The 20,280-nt window shown below is 50.4% G+C and overlaps 1 protein-coding gene across 3 annotated transcripts in view; it reads left to right on the top strand.

Annotated features, from left to right (window-relative positions):
- The first annotated feature begins 1,565 nt into the window (after positions 1-1,565).
- Positions 1,566-20,280, top strand: part of IGDCC4 (immunoglobulin superfamily DCC subclass member 4) — an 87,161-nt gene continuing 68,446 nt past the window's right edge. For all 3 annotated transcript variants that reach the window (XM_027879216.1, XM_027879215.1, XM_027879217.1), the window contains exon 1: positions 1,566-1,729. In XM_027879216.1, the coding sequence (XP_027735017.1) occupies positions 1,621-1,729 (109 nt within the window). In that variant the 5' untranslated portion in view covers positions 1,566-1,620. The remainder of the gene's footprint in view (positions 1,730-20,280) is intronic.

The raw sequence follows: 20,280 nt of genomic DNA, 5'->3' as shown, positions 1-20,280 counted from the left end.
TGTTAGTCTTTACCTCCACGCTGGAGTAGGGCAGGAGGGGAATGTGGATATTACTACCCCTGTTTCTTTCTGCAGGGAGGTGAGCATATGGATGGTGCAGGAATGGGGTGGGTGGATTTGCTGTGTCCTTATTGCTCTCCTTCCCAGTGAGGTGTGCTGTGAGTGTCCACCTGACGCTGGGCAAAGCCTCCCTGTACATCTGTCCAGGACAGGGGGCTGCTGCCTCCCAGGGCTTGTCTGTGCTGACAGTGCCAAGTAGGAACTTACAGTTGCATCACTCACACGGGAGACCTGCTTCCCTGCACGCAGCCTTTCTGGTTTCATTTAAGTTTTTATAGCGCATTATACAAGCTATTAAATAGGAAGGTCTGGATTAAAAAGGTTTCTTTTTTCATATTCTGCATAGCTGGAGCCCTCTCCACATTCCACCCTGCTGTGATAAAATATCCCGGTGTGCGGGGCAGCTTTTGGCGGCCAAAGCAGACCCACCCCAAATGCGGCTGCCCTGGTGTTTGGTGCCACGGGCCAAAAGAGGGGCTTGGTGTCACTTTCCCTCGGGACCAAACCTGCACCTGTGCCTTTACAAGGGTGTGGAGTTCGTGTCTGGGACCCAGCCAAGCCAAACCCGGGAGGCAGCAACTTCGGGCTCCATCCCTCATCTGCCTCCCTCAGGGAGATGAGCTGGGCTGGTGGAGGGGTCCTGCCTCTCTCCGCAGTGACGGGGTGCGAACGTGCCACGCCGTGTATTTTATTCTCTTTATTTTCACAGACAGCTGAGCAGCACAGGCTTTGACGCCCAGTGAACGACACACACCTGAAGGAGCTGTGCCTCGAGACTGAGCCCCAGCAAAGGGATGGCGATGCGGTCTCTGGTGTCCGATTCCCTCCGCTGCCCAGCGCGGGGAGCCCCGGCAGCCCCGACGGGCAGCGGGGCCGCTGAGGCGGCACCGTGAGGGGAGCGCGGCGGCTGCGGGCGGCTCGGTGCCCTCCGCGCTCACCCATGGCCAAACCGGAAAAAAACCCCCTAGAGTCAGAGGAAAATATTAATTAAAACCCCCCACGTAAAATGTTATAAATGCTTGTGGCTTGTGGAGCCGCCGCCGGAGCCCCGCACCTGCCGTGCCCCCCTCCCTGAGGGAGCGGGACCGCCTGAGGCGTCCCCGGGCAGCACCGTGAGGGGAGCGCGGCGGCTGCATGCGGCGCGGTGCCCTCCACACTCACGTGTGGCAACACCGCGAAGAAAACCCCTAAAGAGATGTGGGAGGGGAAAAAAAATTAATTAAAAACCCCACATAAAATGTTACAAATGTTTGCGGCTTGCGGAGCTGCCGGCGGGCGGAGGAGCCCCGCACCTGCCGTCCACCCCCCCACCCCTCCCCGCCTCAGCGAGCGGGGCCGCTCCCCCCGCCCGGGCTGGCAGCAACCTGTTGGTGCGGGCGCTGCCGGGCGGCGGGAGGAGCCCCTCGGAGGGGCGGCCGGGCCGCTGACAAAGGCGGAGCAGCGGCAGCCCAGGGCCGCCCCCGGCAGCGGGGCCCGGCGGGCAGCGCGGGGCTGGGGCTGGGGCCGGGGCGCTCGCACAAGATGGCGGTGGGGCGGCGGGAGAGCGCGCTCCCCTCGTAGATGCGGCCGCGGCGGCCCCTGCTCCCGGCGCCCGGCGGGGCTTACATGGCGCTGGAGGACCTGCTGCTTTGTCTCTGCTTCTCCGCCCTCGCCGTCCTGGCCGTGCAAGGTGGGTGAGGAGGGGACGGAGGGAGGGAGGGGAGGAAAGGGTCGGTGCCCCCCAGCCCGCGGGCGGCCGCGGTGCCACCTGCCCTCGCCCGGGCAGCGGGCGGCTCCGCGGGGATGGGCTGCCCGGACGGGACCCTCGCACCGCCGGTTCTCACCCCTGGTTCCAGCTCTCTCTCCCGCTTAGTGACCGTTCTCCCCCAGTCACCCTTTCCCCCCTTCAGTGGCCGTCCCGTCCCTCCGTGGCCATTCCCCCCGCTCTCCCCCATCCCCTTCTTCCCTCCCGAGTCGGGCGACAGCTGCGCCCATGGCCTCAACCCGTGGAGGTGCCCGTGTCTGGACGGTGCCTCCTTTGGGGTCACCTTTGGAGGGTGACCCTGGGGGTGACACCCTCACACTTGGAGGGTGACACTGCGCACAGGGACCCCCTTCAGTGGCTGGGTTGGGGAGGGCAGTGGACTTGCAGCAGCGTCCCCCGGTCTGTGCCTGGACAGTGGCAAGTTTTCTCTGGAGGGTCAGTGACCGTGCCAGGCTGGCCAGGGATGGAGCACTTGTCTAGTGGCCAGAGCAGGCCCAGGTGTGTCTGGTGGGGACCCTCGCTACCCCCTGCTTCGCTGCCTCCGGCACGGGGATGTGTGGCCGGGCAGATGTCCCGTTGGTCAAGGAAGTGACCCGGGGATAGCCACGCTCCTTGCGCCCGAGTTTTGCAATGGTTACGCAAACGGCTCCGTGCGAGGACACACGTACACGGCCGCTGGGCACGTTTGGGACTTCCTGCGCTTGCCATCGAAGTTTGCACCGAAGATCGGTCCAACTGTGGACCTTGGTGTGCGGGGTTCGTTCCCTGTGCATGCACAAAGGTGTGGGCTGGCAGAGCCACTCTGATGAATGTGAGCTGCGGACTTGCTCTCGTTTAAAATCCCTCCTAAACGGGGTACTTGCGGTGGAGGAGCCATCCCTATGTCACTGTACATTTTTATTCCTTTTATGATGCATTCAGGTTCGGCAGAACATAATAACAGCACGTGGATGGCTGCAGGGTTGTTTTTCTTTTCTTTCTGTTTCTTCAGAACACTGCGAGCTGCTGTACAAGGGGTAGGTTATGAGTCGACATAGGTGCTGTGGTAGAAGTGAATAACGGTCCATGTAAACGGGCCATTGTCACCAGTGCCTGTGGGTTTTCCTGGATGGGTGGCAAGCTCTGACCCCACCAGCAGCCGGGCTGGTGAGCTGGGCTGGGTGGGAGCTGTACCTCCTGTGTGTTTGAGCAAACAGCTAAGCGGATCCCGAGGCTTGTAATAGAAAAAAAAAAAACAAAAACAAAAACAGAAAAAATGAGGGTGGTGGAGTGGACGTTGTTCTTCCAAACCCACTTCAACAAGAAAAGTTCAAATGCTTTGCGGGAATTTACAGTTGTGGCTTCTCGGCGTTTTTTGCGAGCAATCAGGCAATGAGTGAAAATTGTTTCTGTTTGTTTTCTAACAATGGGCCACATCTTGTGTAGGGAGGCAGGGAGTGCGTCCGTGCAGTCCCTGGACGTGCCGCTTTGGTACATGCAGATGTGCTTTCCAACAGGTGGGTTTGATTCTGAAAAGAAAAACATGGTCTTGTTTCAATCTGAAATTAATTTGGCAGAGGGTTGAAATGGTTTTGGGAAAGTCTGTGTTTGATCCCAAAGCCCATGTGTTTTCATCCAAAAGTTCAAACCTCGCTGGGTATGGAGTACCTAGGAGAGGAGAGGAAAACCCTTTCCCCCTCTGGACTTGATGGAAGCAGTGGCACTTGCTGGGGATGTGATCCAGTGTTTTTGAAAGCCTTCTGCTGTCTGACTTTGAGCCTGTTTTCCCTGCAGTAGCAGGAAAGTATTTAAGGAAAAAAAGCAACCGCAAAACAACCCCTCTCCAGTTGACTCCGGCAAGGGGGCTGTGCTGGTGCCATTCCTTGGGGCTCTCTGCAGGGAACGTGTTGATGGGAAGTGGGCTGAGCTTTCCATCTGAGGGATCAGCTGAAATCCATCTGGGTTCGTGTCATTTGGGTTTGTGGTTGATTCCTCTTGCTATGGAGCAGATTTCCTTTTTCGACATCACCTCGCTTGAACTGTGATTTGTTTTATCCTTCCTCTTGCGTTCTCCTTGGCAGTGTGACCCCGCTGACTGCTGCGAGTGCTGGGCAAGTCGGCATTCCCATTGTTTGGGAATCGCTGGCACCTGCCTGCGGGGTGGGCGGTGCAGGGATGGGATGTTTCCTACAGCCCCCAAGGAATGGGGGGCACCGACAGTGCCCATCTCGTGTGCACAGCGAGCTTTGCCTGTATCCCATTTCCAGGGGCAGGTCTCTCCCACCGGAGCGGAGCCTGCTGCAGTGCCGGGGCTGTCGTGACAGGCTGCTCCAAAGTGGGGAATGTTCCTGCTGGCATTTCACTGTTTGTCTTCTGCTGTGTGAGCCTGAAGGAGAAACAGCTCAGGCTTGGTTCTGGTTTTGCTTTCCCTACCTTTTTCCTTCCTTTTTTTTTTTTTTTTTTTTTTTTAAATGCCTTCTCCTCTCACTGCCTTAAAGTCCAAAGTGAAGCAGAACCTGCTCGTTCTCAGGCATCTCCCCCCTCTTTTGCAGCAGAGTTTCTCCCGGCAGCTGCAGCAGGTTTGATGTGCTGCAGGGGCCCCACGGGGGTGGGTGACTGCTGGTGGTGCCTGAGCCACCTCGGGTGCAAAAAGAATCGGAAAACAAAATGTCTGGCAGTCTGCCTTTCCTGGGGATGAAGGGAGAGGATTCTCCCTGTGTGCAGCCTGATTTGGAGCTGGAGGCAGCTTCTGTGGGACAGCACAGAGGCACCAGGGCCACGTGATTTTGGGGACGGCTGGACTGGTGGTTGCATCCAGGACATCTCACCTGAGTGCCCACTGTGATGATCCTGGGCCAGTAGCTTCACCTACCCTGGGATCCTCATGGCCCACCTTTAGACAAGTGTGGAGATGTTTCTCTCTTGTCAGACGTGTGGAGAGGATGAAATCCATCAGTAAGTGCTCAGCACATACGTGATCTTTGTCACTCTAGTGCACAGCGATCCCGAGGGCAGGGTGCTGTGCTGTCCCGTGGATTTCTGACTCCTGATTCCATATTGCTTGCCAGATGATTTGAATTCTTACCTCCCTCGGAGCTGCTCTCCCAAAAGCTGGCTGTTCTCCCAGGGAAAAGATCCAGGTGCCTGGGAACCAGTCTGGGCATTTGCAGCATAAGAGATGTTGCTTTGCACCATTTACACGCTCCTCTCCTGTTTAAATGGCTGCAAGGCCATTAAGCCTAGTCATGGTTATATAATTAAGATGGGAATTAATATTTAATCTGATTGTAATTTGTTGCTGGAATCCATCCCAAACCGTATCTCTTCATGAGGTGAGTGGGTACCTGAGGGAAAACTGAGGCCAGTGTTACATGTAGGGGATTTTTTGCTTGGACATTGGCAATTAGAGCCCTGCCTTGGGTGACAGAGAAACCCTAACCTTTACAAACCCTGAGTGATCGTAGTCATTTTGTTATCAGTAGGAAGCAAATGTTTGTTTTATAGTCAGCTGTAATACTGGAGGGGATATGGTAAATCCCTGTTATCAGTATTTGCCAAGTGCATGTTGGGCCAAAATCAACTCTGGTGCAATTTTGTTACTTTCTGGAGAACTGGACCCGCTTGCCTACAGTATTGTTAGCCTGGTTTTCAAAGGAGATGTCGTTGTGCCACCTGGTTGTCTGTCCATTTCCCTTTTCCCAGTAATTCTGGCCCTGCTCTTCAGTCACAACTGGTTTGAATACCTTGGCTGTCTCTGCCTCGGTTTCCCCCTTTGTTCCTGCGGGGCAGGAGATGCTGTTGCACACTGCAAACACGAAGAACACCATCACTCCAAGCACCCTTCTTGCATTTATTAAATCCCGAGAGTAAGGGACCTCCAAGTCCTGCTTGTGCTTTTCTGACTTAACAGCTTGTTGGTGAGAGGATCCACAGCTGCTAAAACTGAATCTGCCATCTTCACAGAAAGCAGGATCGAGCTGTGTTTTCACACAGCCCCTACAGAGCTGCTAAACCCCCCCACCAGATGGGGGGGGGAAGTCAGAAGAGCTTCTAGTTTGTCTGGCTTTGGATATGCTGAAGTCATCCTTGAAACGTGGTTGAATTTCCTAACTCTGAAAAGTGATGGAGCCTTCAAGGGAGAGGAAGAGCTGATCAGTGTTTCCTTGCAGGAGGGTGAATATCTGGTGGAACTGCAGCTGCTGAGACGGGAAATTCCCTGGGAGAGCCCAGCCAGGTGTCATCAGCCTTGTCTGAGCTATCTAGCACTGTCCTGTGTGCAGGTGTCAGGGCACTTGGTGAGCGTGGAGCTTGTGGAGCTTCTCCTGGCCATGTTTTCGTTCGTGTCACTGATGCCCTTTGGTGTCTGTGTTCGCTCAGATCCTCTCCTGCTCCTAATCCGTGGGATCCTGCTGATCTGATTCGGCCTCGCTTTATCTGAGAAGTCCAGCAGCTGCCGTGTCTTATCTCTGGGGGTAATAAACATACTTTGTGGTGGTTATGATAAGCAATTACTGTATTCCAGGGGAACTTTCGTATCAGATGTTCTGAAATAATTTAAAAATCTTTATCAGCATTTTAAACGCAATTGCCTGTTACTGCCATATTAAATCCAGCTGAGCTGTTGAATAACCTGGTTTATTCTATCCCTTTCCTGGTTTTTTATATTTTAATTTTTTTTTTCCCCAGATGTCTCACGGATTTCTTGAGGACAGGTTGCTAATATTTAAGGTGTGTTAATGAACTGTGGGCATCCCCAAGGCTTGCTCTCAGCCCAAATTGGTGGGAGAATTAAAATCTGGTGTGCGAAGTGTTGCATTTGAGCACAGTTTGCTGTGGCCCTTCCCTTGTTCTGAGCGACTTCCCTGCTCCCATTTCCTGCTCGGGCCTTTGAACCACATTCCTGTTGGAGTTGGGATGGCTTAGCACCTCGTTAAATGCACGAGTTTGGGAAATTAAACAGTTCAAATGGTGCTGGGATGGCAGAACTCGAAGAGATGTGGAGCAAACCGGGATGCAGAAGCAACGCCAGGCTGGGGGCAGGGATGTGATGAGGTCCTGCTTTCTGTCTCACTGTCTGTGCTGGGAAATGTGCATCCTTGATCGTTTCTAAATTGGCTGTCAATAGATGATCAAGTTAATTGGTGTGACCAAAAGGTCATTACTTAATGGGATGGATTTCTCATGCCCTGTCCTGGTCGTGTGGATACACTGAGGGTTTTGGCAAAACCTGCCTGTTCATGCACTCAGGGATTTGATAAATCTTCTTTTTCAGAAGCATCATCAGTGCTTTCAGGTTCTAAAATTACCTCACATTTTGCTCTTAAGGCAGGACTGTCTCCTCTGTGGCTCTTGGCTGGCTATTGGATGTGACTGCAGAATGGGTGCCTGTATTTTTCCACACAAGAGTGGAATTTTCTCTGATTTTTTTAAAGAAAATTAGTCAAATGTTCACTGATTTCCCCCCCCCCCCCCGTTTGTTTTTATTGCAATATTTGTTTGCTTGTTGTTGCAACTGAGAAGGCTTTTTGTGTTCTTTTGGAAGTCCTTGTCCCTTTTCTGTGCCTTTTTTCAGCTCATTGTGTAGCGAAAAACTCCACTGTGCTCCTTGTAGTGATGATGTGATGTGTTCTTACCTTTCTGGAAGTACCGGTGCTGCCTTAAAGGAATGAAAACCATAGTCCATGTTGATCCAGAGGGACTGGGCCAAAAGAGACAGGGAGACAGAAAAAAGCCAGAACAAGGCTTGGGGAGGGCAGAGAATTAGCAGATGTTCAGGCTGATGGGAGGGGGTTTGGACCTGCCCCTGTCTGGGAGATAAGGGCTGGGTAGGAGGTTCAGGGGCTCATTTGGGATTATCTTCAGCAGGGGGTACAAGTGGAGCATGGGGTGGGGGAGCTGGGGCTTGGCTCCCTTGTTTCCTACTTGATAGGTATTTTCTCTTGTCACAGAGGCTCAGGCAGCCCTGCTGCTGGAGGATTCAGGCTGGCACAGGAGGGTGATCATGTGCTCCACAGGTCTCTGTGGCTCGAGAAGACGTTTATGAAGGCACTGTGTGTCGTTCCATAGCAGGGCATCCTGGCAAAATGCACTCAAATGAGATAAAAGGGGACAAAGAATCTCAGCATCTGATCCAACACCAGCTCCTTTGCTGGGCTGGCAAAAATTGTTTAGATTCTGCCTCCCAAGAATGGTTTTGTAAACATAATACTGCCTATTAGCCATGTAAATTACTGTCATTGGTGGCAATTGTGATGGAAAGATAAGCATCTTCAAACTCTGGTTTGATTTACCCTTGGTGTCCTCACCCCCCCCCCCCCCAAGCTTGCTAAGCAGTTGTTTGTGTCAATGCTGATTGCTGCTTTTGTCAGAGAAATCAAAATATTGATCAAAATTATTTAGCTCTGTGTTCCCGGGGTCACGGTAAATGCAACTTTTCTTCCTTTCCCTTTGTGCTCTTCCCTCTGTACTGAAAACAAAGGGAACCTTTCCTCGAGAAGATGAGCTGTACGTTCCCAGAGTCAAATGTCATCCGCTTGAAGAGGGTCCTTAGGAGCAGACTTCATATCTGGAGGCTTTCCTCAAGAGTCTGTCGGTGGAAAATCTGGCTGGCAGCACTACCACAAGTGCTATTGTGGGGTTTTCTTTGCGTGCAGAGTGAGGAGAGAAGGAAGTTTCTCCCAGCTGCTGGCAGAGAAGAGCTTCCCATTTACTTCACGCTCGTGGCTGCTGCCAGGATTTGCTGTTTAGCAGCAGAGGAGTTAAGTGAGGGGTGAAAGGCTTCAGCAGCACTTCAGCTTCCAGGCACGAGGCTGAGCTGTCAGATAATTCTTCTCACTCTTTGTTTTTTACACCAGTCAAGGCTCTTGGATGGTTCTGAATGTTTTAAGGCTGCGTCGTGTGTGCTGGGGGAAGCTGAGGATGTCCCTTGTATCCAGGTTTGATAGCTGTTCTTGAACAAGAGCATCTCTTAAAAGGCAACATCCACTTCTGACTCAAACATTTCCTGTGGGTGCTTGTCCATCTCAGCCCCTCGGGAATCTGGTTTGGTGTCCTTGCTCAGCGCTGGGCACCTTCAGTCTGAGTTTACCTTGCTGGGGTTTACAGGGGTGTGTGAAGGAAGGTACCGGAATGCAAAGCCTCCCTGTGAGGTACACTGACCACATTTCCTGTGACCTGCTCTTTACTGAGCCAAGTACGTGCAGGTCCTTGAGTTTTTCACCTGTTTTCCATCCCTAATCTCGCCCTTCTGTAGCTGACACTACTAAGGAAGCCCTGCTTTTCCCAGCAGCTGGGTGTTTGCTCAGCTGGGGAAATCTCTTACTACTTCAGTTCAGAGCCTGACTTCTTGGATTGGGACCCTGCAATTCCCTAGGGGCACCTGTTCCCTCTCAGCTCAGTGCAGAGCTGCTGTTCAGCTCAGACAGCAAGTGCTGCGTGTGGGTTTCCAGATGTGGTGGGCTCAGAGCCAAGCAGAGGGAAAAGTAAAGAAACCTTTAAGCTCTGAGGGTGTCTCTTTGCTGAGCAGCCCAGCTGTTACTGAGGCAGATTTTGGGTGTTGCAGCAGGACCCTCACATGCAGGACACCAGAGGATCCCATCAGGATTGGGCACGTGTGTGTAACTTCCATATAGATTTTAAAGAGAAAGGCTGAGCTGGTGTGTGGTATGTGCAGGCCTGTAAATGAAAATTCCCGAGTATTTATTTGTGTATTTTAAAGTTTGTGAGGTTTAAAAAAAAATGCTGCCCTCGTAGGGAATATTTTCTTCTCACCAGAAACTCGTTAGACTAGAAATTTGACAGAACTAATTTTTATGGCGTTTTCTAAGCTGAACTAACAGCGTGTTTTGGAAGGGGGAAGATGACAGTGTGGATGTGTGTTTTTATGTAGATTTCATTCAAAATGTGACTTGGATTATCCTGCTAGCTATCTGAGCGATGTGAAGGTCTCTGCTGGAAAATGCAAGTGCTTACAGGCTGGTGACTAACAAATAATCCCTGCCTAATACAGGGTGGGCTCAATTAATGTTAATCCCTGCTCAACAGTAGTAAAAGTTGGATCAAGGAGATTTTGCAAGGCTGTTACTGACCTGAACGTGAGAATGATCACACAGCCTTCCCTGAGATGAAACTGGCTCTCTGGAAGAGGCATCATTCTCACAATTTGCTTCTTACACTGGAGAAGGAGCTGTTCAAAGAGGCCCAAAATTGCCTGGCTATGAAGATGAGGATTCCTCCTGTGCTGGTGTTGCGTGCTGAGGCACAACAGAACTCATTAAAAGAGGAGGAGCAGTAATTAGTCTAGATTAATGGAATAAAGCTGGGTTTAGTAATAAATGAGGCTGGATTCCCTGGTCCAGAGCAGCCACCATCCTGGGTGCTCATCTAGCAGCTGGATACACAGAGGCAAAACTCTCCCCACTGTGGAGAGAAGTGGGTGATCTGGGGTGTTTTTGCCAAAATCTCGGTGTAAATCCAGGCGTTGTTTTGAGCTGTGTTTTGGTGAAATAAGCAGAAGCCCAGAGATAGGCAGGGAAAAGCATCACAGCCCAGCCTGGCCCCCCGTTGATCCAGGAGGGCCCCACAGTGGTGTGACGGTCCCCACAGGAATCCTGCTGCTCGGATACTGTGCGTGGCAAGCGTGTCCTTCACCATTTGGAAGCACACCCGGGCCTTTTACTGCTTTGTCCTCAAACTGTCGGGTTTCTGCTGGCTGCAGCTTTGGAAAAAGGAAAGATTTATGTGCTCTGAAGAGAAACTTGGGCTGACAGTGGGTAAATACGCTGTAGACACTGGGATGTTAAACAGCCAAGTAGGTGTGAGTTGTTTTTGAAACAGACAATGAAATATGTTTTCCTCGTGTTGTTATGAGAGATGTTAAGTTAAAGTTTGGAAGTGGGAGGGCAGATTTCCACCCATTCTGACCCTCAGTCCTAACCATGTTCAGAAGGTGGTGCTGCTCTTTGTTTTCCTTCACCTTCACGTGCATCCCCACAGCCAAGGATCTGGGAGTTATGTTGCTGTTTTTCCTAACAGGATCCCTGAGCTGCAAGAGCTCACTTTGCATTTTCAGTGATAGCTGAGTTTGCAGATCACAGCCAGATCCTGTCTTTGAGAACTGGACTAGGTAAGAAGTTAGGCCAGGAGGATCAAAGTCCCAAGGTGATCAAGTCCTCGGTAAGATCAGTAAGTTGTGTAGCTGTGGGCACTCCTTTGACACAACAGTTTAGCATCTCCTTTTTTATTATTTCTGTGTCAAACCTGCCCTCTTATCTGGTGTTGTCCAGGCAAGGCTGGCTGGCTGTGTTGATAACATACCTGTGGGGGTTAGGTGATAACAGGAAGGAGCAGAACATGGCCAGATAAAGCCAGGGGTGGTCCACCCCCGTGGAAGGAGCTGGTGGCAGACACTGCAGGCCAGACAGTGAAGCCCAGAAGGTTCTGTGACCCTGCAGTGGATGGTGACAGGGCTGTGCCTGGACAGTCTGATGCTCTGTCTGGCCTGCCCACGCTGTCTGTGCTTCTGCAAAATTACCAGCTGGCCTCAGCCCCCCTCACCTTTCCCTTTTGTTCCTGTGCTGTGTGGGTGGGGTGTGTGTCCTTGTCCTCCCAGAGAACGGCTCCTCTCGTGGGGTGACGTGGGCTCGCAGTGACAGTCTGCACTGAGCTATTAAACATACTTGCCCATTAGTTCTCTTTGTTGCTGCTCTGAATTGTCTTCTCTTCCCCTGTGTGCTGGCTCATTATTTCTCATTAATTCATGCTTTGTGCAATTACCTGGGAAATGCAGGAGAGCTGGCAGGGGTTTGATGAGCCTGACTTATCTTTTGGGGGTAGGTGAGTTTTTGTAGCAGTGCAGCGTGGGAGAGTTGGTCCTTGTCTTTTCAGAGTGACAAGATGCACGCCCTGGCCTTGCTGCAGGGGCTCTGTGGGACAGGTTGGCTGTTTGGAGAGAGCTGGAAAGCACAAGGAGCAGGAAGAGGGTCTATGTGTGTATTTTCTTGGGTACCTGGTAGGATTGACACTAGAGCTGGTTTTGACGTTTTGTATCTTCTCTGTACTGTGGCACTTTACACCCTGCCCTGAAGAGACTCTCCAGGCTTGAACCCCAGCCTATCGAGAAAATATGAGTAAACAAGGGAGGCTCTTTGCTTGACTTTAAAAAACCAGAAATGTGCAATAAATAGTTCCAAATACGTGCCAGGGGATTCTGTTCGTTGTGAGAGCTTTCAGCTCAGTCTGAGGAGTGCGTGTGTCTTGTGATGTCACCAAAGTGACACCCCTGCAGAAGGGTTCTCTGCCCATTTTCTTTGAAGACAGCACTTCAGGTAAGAACAGAGGTGTGATCTGGTCCCTTTTTGTGAGGAGAAAGCCAGCACAGAGCAAGATAAAAGGGCTGTCAGTGGGTAAAACGTGGTAGTTTGGCTGCTTCTACCTTATGTTTTACTGACAAATATGTTGTGCCGCTGCTTTTCCCATGTGAATGCTCCTGATTTTTAAGGGTTCTATTCATCCATGGACTTCCCAGCTGCCTGGAATGACCTCTGGATGGAAGCTGGACTAAGCTGTTTGCTGGGTGGCTTCCCAGCCAGACTTGAGGCTGTTGGTGAAGGAGCTTTACCTGCCCTCCTGCTGCTGTTTTTATGTTCAGGTGAACCGCAGAATCTCATTACCCGCGGCAGTGGCAGGGCTTTGAAGATTTCTGACCTAATTATCTCATTTGCGCTGTGAGTAGCAGTGAAATCCACGTGCTGCCAGGGAGACTCTGCTGTTGTGGCAGCTGTACAGCGGTGGGAGAGAAAGGCCTCGTGAAAGGGCTCGTGCAGAGGGTTTGCTTCCCACAGTGTGGGCTGGCTCGGGCTCCCCGCGTGTTCCCAGCTTACAGGTGCTTTCCTGAGAGACCTGGGTAGGGTGAATGTGGTGGAAGTGAGAACTTACCGTGTTATGGACTCCATAACGAGCCCTTTGTGGGTTATGCCTGTGGAGGTCCAGCTTCCAAGGTTGAGCTATTTCTTTGTCAGGACTGTAAAAGCAGATTAATGTTGTGTAGAATCTGCCATTTGCCTAAACATCATCTGTGGAGGGGCTCTTTGGTTGTGGCATAGTTTTGTGTGCTCTGATGGGTAATTAATTACAAAGGAGGTGGGTTAAATACAGCGAGTTTCAGTGGTGTGTGAGGGCTGTGATAGAGCCATGTGCTTGCACATCATTTTTCAGCCTCTCCTAGAGGCACCTCTCTCTATTTATGTTTGGATACAAGGAATCTTCTGCTGTTTGAGTGAAGCAGGTCTGTTATTAACTGTAGCTATTCCCACCCGAAACTTTATCCAAGTGTTGCCACATCTCTTGTAGGTAATGAACTCGTGAGGCACAGGCGGTGTGAGTAACACTAAACTGTGTGTAGCAAGAAGGGAAGGAAAAGGTGCGTGGGAATATTTGGTGCCTTGATCATCAGTTGAAGGAGGAGGAATGAGAAAGATCTTTGATGATTAAGATCTTTGATCTTGAAGATGATGAAAAGTTCAGAGACATTAGAGTGTGCTCCATCCTGGTATCGTTTCTGGGGTCTTTTTGGGTCAGGATTTCTGTGCTGCTTGTACCTTAAGGAAACAGCCACAACCATGGCCAAAAGGGTAGAGGATGGTAGTTTGTTTTCAGATGCTACAGGTGACTGGTCCCTGAGGGGCCTCTAAGAGCTGTTTTCTCTGGCCTTCTCTCCAAGCTGTTGGTTCAGAGTCATCTTCCAAGTGTCTGTGTGGTTGTGACTGGGTTGGGTGGAAGGCAGCAGATTGGTTCTGGGGACAGAGGAGCTGTCACAAAAGCTTGGCAAAATGCTGGTTCTCCCTTCCATGGCCTGAGAGGTCTGATCTGTTGTGAAGCCAACCAGTCTCTCCAAGGCTATTCTCGCTCCCAGTAACCCTCCCTTTGGCTTGTGTACTCAGAGCACTGATTTGCTGAGGAAAACAAGTGTGCAAAGTCAAGTAATCCTTGCACATCTCGAGTATTGCTTTCCCTTTCTGTGGTTCCAGATAGCAGCTGGGAGAAAGTTGGTTTGGAAAACAAAGCTGTTAGGAACTGTTTGTTTAGACACAAGGCAAAATGAAAGTGGAAAACATAATCTGTCTGTCCCCCTCCGCCTCCCACCTTCTCTTTGTTTAAAATGTCCACATGCCGTTTACTTTCAATAAACAAAAGATGCTTCTTATAAGCCAGTGTTTACTCGTAGGGGAATGTGATTTATTAGGGAGCAGAAATCCCTGCTCATGCCTATGTTTTCAGACTGGAGCAAGAGTTCATGATTTTGTAGGCCTTTCAAAAAAAGATTTCCTAAAGCAAACAGCGAGGAACTGTTAAATTACAGTCATGGAAAACAACAGTGTAACAGTGTGGTTGCTCAGTACTAATGGCTTTATTATTCTGTAACAAATAGGAGTGATTTGGGCTGGTGGGAGATAATGTAGCCAACTTCAGATTCTTCCAGTCCTCTTAATGAAGGAGGTAGGGACTGGGTGGGTGTTTGACTCCAGCCTTCGTCCAGGATCATGTGGGAAGGAGCAGCTTCCAGAAGAGCCACGTAGGGTTTCTCTCTAGAGCCTGAGAGCCACTGGAGTCTCACAGTGCCCCTCTGAGTCAGACAGGGTCTCGCTCCCCCAGCGTTTGCTTGGGGTGTCTCTGTGATTGGTTTTCTCTTTCCAGGGAGCGAGAGAGTGATAGAGTTCTGCCCAGAGCCACAGGTGGTGGGGTGGGGGCTCTGTTGGGGCCTCTCCTCAGCCCTGTCAGCTCACGAGCCCTGCAGGACTCCCAGGCAGTTGGAGTGCAGCGTTCAGGCCTGGGACTTTGGGAATGAGCTGCTGTGGGTGCTGCTGAATTCTTCAAATCCCTGGGCATGAGCAGCAGTGTCCTCCCAGTGCCTGGCGCTGTCATGTCTGAATCCTGCTGAGCCCCAGGTTTGTACCTCATCTACTCTTTGCTTTCCACAACTGCTCACTGGTCTTAAGCGAGTTGAGGTGCCAGATGCCTGGCCTTGCCTCTGCCTTCCCTGTGTGCCACCTCCAGGTGCTGATGGTGGTGAAAACGGCTCTTTGAGGATGGTCTGTGCTCCCTCTGCAGCTCTGCCAGCTGTGCAGGACACTTTGTCACTGCAGGTAGTGAGAGCCGTGGCAGTTTGGGTGGTCTCAGCTGCAGCTCCTGCCTCCTGCAGCCTTGTGGTTCACATGTGTCTGAGGATTCCTGCCTGGAGCCGGGGTGGGATCCGTGACAGATGCACAGTGCCCTGGCCCTCCTCCAGCTCCAAGTCATTGCAGTGACCTCTGCTGAGACACGTGTGTTGAGAGGGACCCATCTCCTGTGCTTATTGGATTCTTTCTCCTGGTTCTCAGCTTTTTCCTGGTATGTCGGGCTCATTCCTGGCTGCCCTACTGTGAGGCACTGGATTATGTTATTGAGTGGGACCCCCCGGGGCTGGGGTGTTACACCTACACATGAGCTGCTGGAAAACCTTGCACCAGCGTAGCTGGGCTCTTTGAGGGAATAATCTTTGCAAAGAGAGCTGTGGCTTGTAATGAAATAGCTTTACAGTGACATAGTTTCAGTGCTGCAGTGTGTCTCTGCTGGTTTTCAGGTTATTCCTGACTAAAAATATGGCCCATTAAGTCTTCTGGAACAGGATGTAACCGTATTTTAAAGGTATTTTATTCCTGTGTGTTATTGCTGAGTGGTTTAACTGATACTCCATTTGGAGACCTACTTGGTAGGATCTTTTGTCTGAAGTGGAAGTTGAGGAGAGAATTAAGTGAGTGTTTCTGATGGTGAGGATGTGGTGCTGGCATGGAAAGCTTGGAGCTGGGAGCCAGGGCTGGAGATCCACACTGGTGCCTGGCACTGACTGATCGGAGCTGCTGGACCAGCAATTTCCACTTTCTGGTCTTCCCTGCCCCCAGCCAACAAGAGAGACAGAACTGCACGGAAAAGAGTTTTACCACCTACTTCGTTTGAAGCTGGATGCACTTGAGATGTGTTGAGCAAATGGACAGTAGCCTTCCCTCTCCCTGGGGACAGCTTTTACATGGATGGGAAGCTACAGATGGGGCCCAAGGCAGAAATGCAAATAGGCAGGGCTGTAATAGGAAGCATTTGGCAGCATCGCAGGCTTAAAAGCGTCGTCCCCACGGCTGCTTGATCCTGCTTTCTCAGTTGTGCTGACACAGCTGGCTGTGGGCTGTACTGTGAACTGTGCGAGTGGAGCTTTGACCTCAGAACTGTGGGATTAGCAGCCTTTGCTGCTGGCACCGTGGGGATGGCCAAGCCCAGTCCATCCCAGAGCTGCTGGTGAGAAGCCCTCAGAGATGTCCTCGCTGTGGTCAGGGCTTCGCGGAGGAGAGCAGCAGTGAGCACAAGCAGCTAATTAGTTTTTATAACTCTCTTTTTGTTTGCTCTTGAAGACACGAGTCCCTGGCTGGCTCCTGCTCGGTGTGGTGACAATGTCAGCGTGGGCGTGGGAGGCTCAGGTTACGCAGGGAGGGTTCACACAGCTTTGGTTTCAGCGCAGGTCTTGTCCCCGAGCTGTTCCAGCACTTTCCTGACAGGAGGCATTCGGTGTCAGAACAGGTTTGGCCCTGAGACTGTGAAAAAAAAAAAACAACCCAGTTTTGAAGGACAGATCTCCCACAGTAATGAGTTCAGCGGTGGGCTGAGTGTTTTTTTGTAGATGAAAAGGTCAGATCTGTTGCCTGGGTTATGTAGAAAGGTTTTGTTCTGGAACAGCCTGCTCCTGATCAGCTCCTGTCTCTGCTGAGCTGCCAGGCACTGCTCTAAAATGTTTTTCCTACGTTTTCCCCATCAGTGAGTGTCAGAGAGGTCACTTTTTCCTACGTTTTCCTCATTGCTGAGTGCTGGAGAGTTTACTTTTTATAAAGTTTACTTTTTTTTAAGGCTGGGAAGTTCTGAGTTCAGATCAGCAACTTTAAAATGTCCCTGGTTTTGGAGCCTGCCCTAGTTGGACTTTGGTTTTAATCACAAGTTTTAACAAATTGAATCTATTGAAAACATTCTCAGTGAAACACCCTCATCTTTTTTGTTCTCAGAAACCATTAGCTGTCTTCGAGAAACAATATTTTAATTGAAGCCATGATAAAAGCAGAGCGGCAGTGGTGGTTGTAAAGCTTAATTTATTAAACAGATTTATTTTTAATGCAAAAAAAAAAAATCTGTAAAGGAAAAAAAAAAAAAGCTGCGCGCTTTAAAACTGTCAAAATAAAACCTACAACTTTGAAGTCTTAAAATACTTTGGGAAATGCTGAATGTTTTTGACTGGTTATATGGAACAGCTGAACTGACTTAACTGGAACAAAATTAGAGGAACAAAGAGGTTTTGTTTCCAGAGTGTATTCTTTGCCCTTTGACAGCCCTGTCTGGCTCACGCTCCGAGTTAAATACACGGAGCAGGTCGCTGTCAGCTTCCCCCCTTGCCTTGGACTTTCCATGTAACCAACCCCCTGGAATAATAGTAATACGCTTATAAAAGAGCAAAAATTATAGGAAAATATGGGGGCAAGAGCAGAAGTTGAACCTCCTGTAACTGTTGGGTTGGGTTTTTTTTTGAGGGAGTCTTGTACTGGTGGTGCCACATGTCAGTGCTGGGTGTGGGGGTACCACAGGCTATCAGGGCTTTTCCTGGCTGGTGGGTGGTGTTGCATCCTACACAAGTGGACCTTCTCAACATGATCTTGAAGAAAGAGCCTTGCTGTCCATGAAGATGCTCTGAAAGTCTCCCAGTGTTCTCTTCCCAGGTACCCACGTAGCGCTTTCATCACCGAGAGGGTGCGATGGTTCCTGTGCACATGGGGTGTCCCTGGCACGGTAGCTGGCACCCCGGCTCTGTGAGGTGCTCACGTGCTCTGTTCTTCTGTCTTTCAGGGCTATTTGCATGAAAACAGCCTCTCTGAAAAGTCTGTCTTCCGTTGTGGAAGGGTAGACAGCAGGAGGAGATGAGCAGCTGAGAAACGGCTCTCTTGTTTCCATGCAAATATCCTGTAAGGAACAAAAGAGGGGAAGAAGCATGCTCAGAGACTGGGTCTGCCAGCAGAAAGGCTCCATGAGTGGCATCGGGTCCATGTGAATGTAATTTTTACACTGTTGTGGCTGTGGGTCTCCTGGGTGAGTCACAGATGCCGCTTTTGTTTTGGACTTCTCGAGGGCTAAATCCTCTGCTCTGTCTGTGGGAATTTTACTGCTGACTTCACTACCGGAGAATTAGGGCTTCTGGGGTCTGCTGCTGGAATGAGTTACCTCTTGTTCCCAAATCTCCGCTTGTACAAGAGGTAGGATGCAGATTAACACAGCAGTTGCTTTGTGTGCCCCTGGTTATATCCCTGGGGCTGGCTCTGAGTGTCCTGGGGATGTATTTCACTGGCTTTGGGGTCGCACTGTGGTTTCTTTCCCAGTGCATAGGAGAGTGCTTATTTCCCTTTCCTTGGCACCTGGGAAGGTGTCAGAGGGCGGGAAGCCCTGCATGCCAGCTAAAACCACTATCAGAACAGGGCTGTGAGCAGCAGCCTGGCTGGAGATGACTTCGAATGTCTTGGAGAGAAGGTGGGTGTGGAGATGGGGACAGGGCTGTGATGTACATGAATCCATGTGCCGGTGACAAAGAGCTCCTGGGGACTGGCTGGCATTCTCTGCAGCAGGAGCTGGGCTGGGTTAAGACTTGGCTGCTCAGAGCTGCCTGTGGTAGAGGGAGCCAGCTTGATAATAAAGGTAAGAGGAGTAACTGCACGTCTCCCTCTTCCATCACTGCCCCCAGCGAGGCACGAACCTCCGTTCGTGTTCATCAGCATTCACGTCCTTTGCACCCACGGGCATGCAGGGAGTTGCAAGCCAGTGCTCTGCTGGAGCAGATGCACATGGAATTTAGTAGCTTCCCTAGAAATAAGTATCAGCAAGATGTCAGAGAGGTTAGGCTCATTACGAGATCTCATTAATTCTGTGGAATACCCTGTAGAGAATATATTAATATTCTTATTCTGTTGACATATATTAACATATATAATAGTTGTATAATTGTTACTAATAATTATGATAATAATAAGCTTCTTCTCGTAGACAAGTCAGAATGGATATTCAGAAGTCCCTGTAGGTACTTTTTAAATCACAGCTGATGGACAGAGGTGCTGGTGTTCTGAGAAGCGCCAGTTCTTTTGCCTGCTCCTGCCTGGGAGTGGTGTGAACCTGGAGGCCAGATTTCACAGGAACAGTTGTTAGTGTTTATCTGGCTCAGGCAGTTTGGGTAAGGATGTTCTTAACTCTTTTGCCATTCCCTACCCTGGTGTTCGCTGCCATTCAGCAGAAGCCCCTTAATTTGGAGTGTGCCTGCTCCCGTGCCATCCCAGGGGTACCAAAGAAAAAGCCACCCTCGGCCTAAAGCCTCAGTTTGGAGAAGCCCATTCTGCTCTGCCTTGCAAGGAGATCACTGTCAGTGACACTCTCATCAGGGGGTGTCCTTTCTTACCAACTCCAGGCCTTTCAGATCCTGCCCCAGATGAGAGAAAGGCCTTGGCTCTGTGTGTTCTGCTGCTGCCCTACTGGGCCAAATCTTGACTCTGGTTATAATAGAAAACCAGAGGGTGCCGTGATTTTTAAATCATTACAAGAACTTGAAGACATGTGGAGCTTGAAAGGTTCTGGATTAAAATGTGTTCTCCTGTTTTCTTAGACGTAAAACCTGCTAACAAGCACATGAGACCCACAGCGATTACAATGCAAAGACTGGTTCAAAGGGTTCTTCTCGATTTATTGGAGAACATTTCCCTGTAGCACACCTGAAAGCCAAATACAGGGTGACAAACCAGCATGCCTGTGGCAAAGCAGTAATATTCAGGATTGTCCAAAGAAAGATTTAACTTTTCCAGCCAGCTCTTACCGATGCAAATTGTCCCCCACTGCGCTGCAGTAAAAGAGCAGAAATAACTAAATATGAAATGCTGACTCGTAAAGGGGAGCCATCTAAAGTGCTTTGTGTTGCAAGATTTCACGAAAATGGTTTTGAAATGTTCTGCTGCCTTCACCTTGCAGAGAGGCCAGCGGTGCCAGCTGGCAGGTGCTCTCGGCAGTGCCTCATCCCAGGGAAGTTGGGGGTGGAGCGTGAGCGCTGGAACATCCCGTCCAACTCGCAGGGGTCACAGCAGGATTGTTCCCAGCAGGGCCTTTTTTTTTTTTTTTTTTTTTTTTTTTTTTTCCTTTTAAAAACTAAATAAATTAAAAAAGGCTTTGTCCAGTGCAGGTATAAAAGTCTCCAGCTTGGTTTCAGTCTCTTTTTTTTTTCTTTTTTTTTCCGGGCAGCAGTTCCAAATCACTCCCTTCCCTGGCAGGGGATGGCTCTCTAAAGTACATCTTAGGGTTGCTGCTCTGTAGGATCAATGCAGGTTGTGTTCAGTGAAGGTCTCTTTCATTAAGTTCATATTATACAATATAAAGGACATTTTTGTTCCTCGTGTGACCCCTTT

This window comes from Empidonax traillii, unplaced genomic scaffold (genome assembly GCF_003031625.1).
Source record: "Empidonax traillii isolate 1590-97213 ecotype Southwest subspecies unplaced genomic scaffold, ASM303162v1 scaffold52:size1600334, whole genome shotgun sequence".
In the NCBI taxonomy this organism is placed as follows: Eukaryota; Metazoa; Chordata; class Aves; order Passeriformes; family Tyrannidae; genus Empidonax; species Empidonax traillii.
The sequence above is the reverse complement of the archived record's forward strand: the minus strand, read 5'-3'. Positions and strand labels throughout refer to the sequence as shown.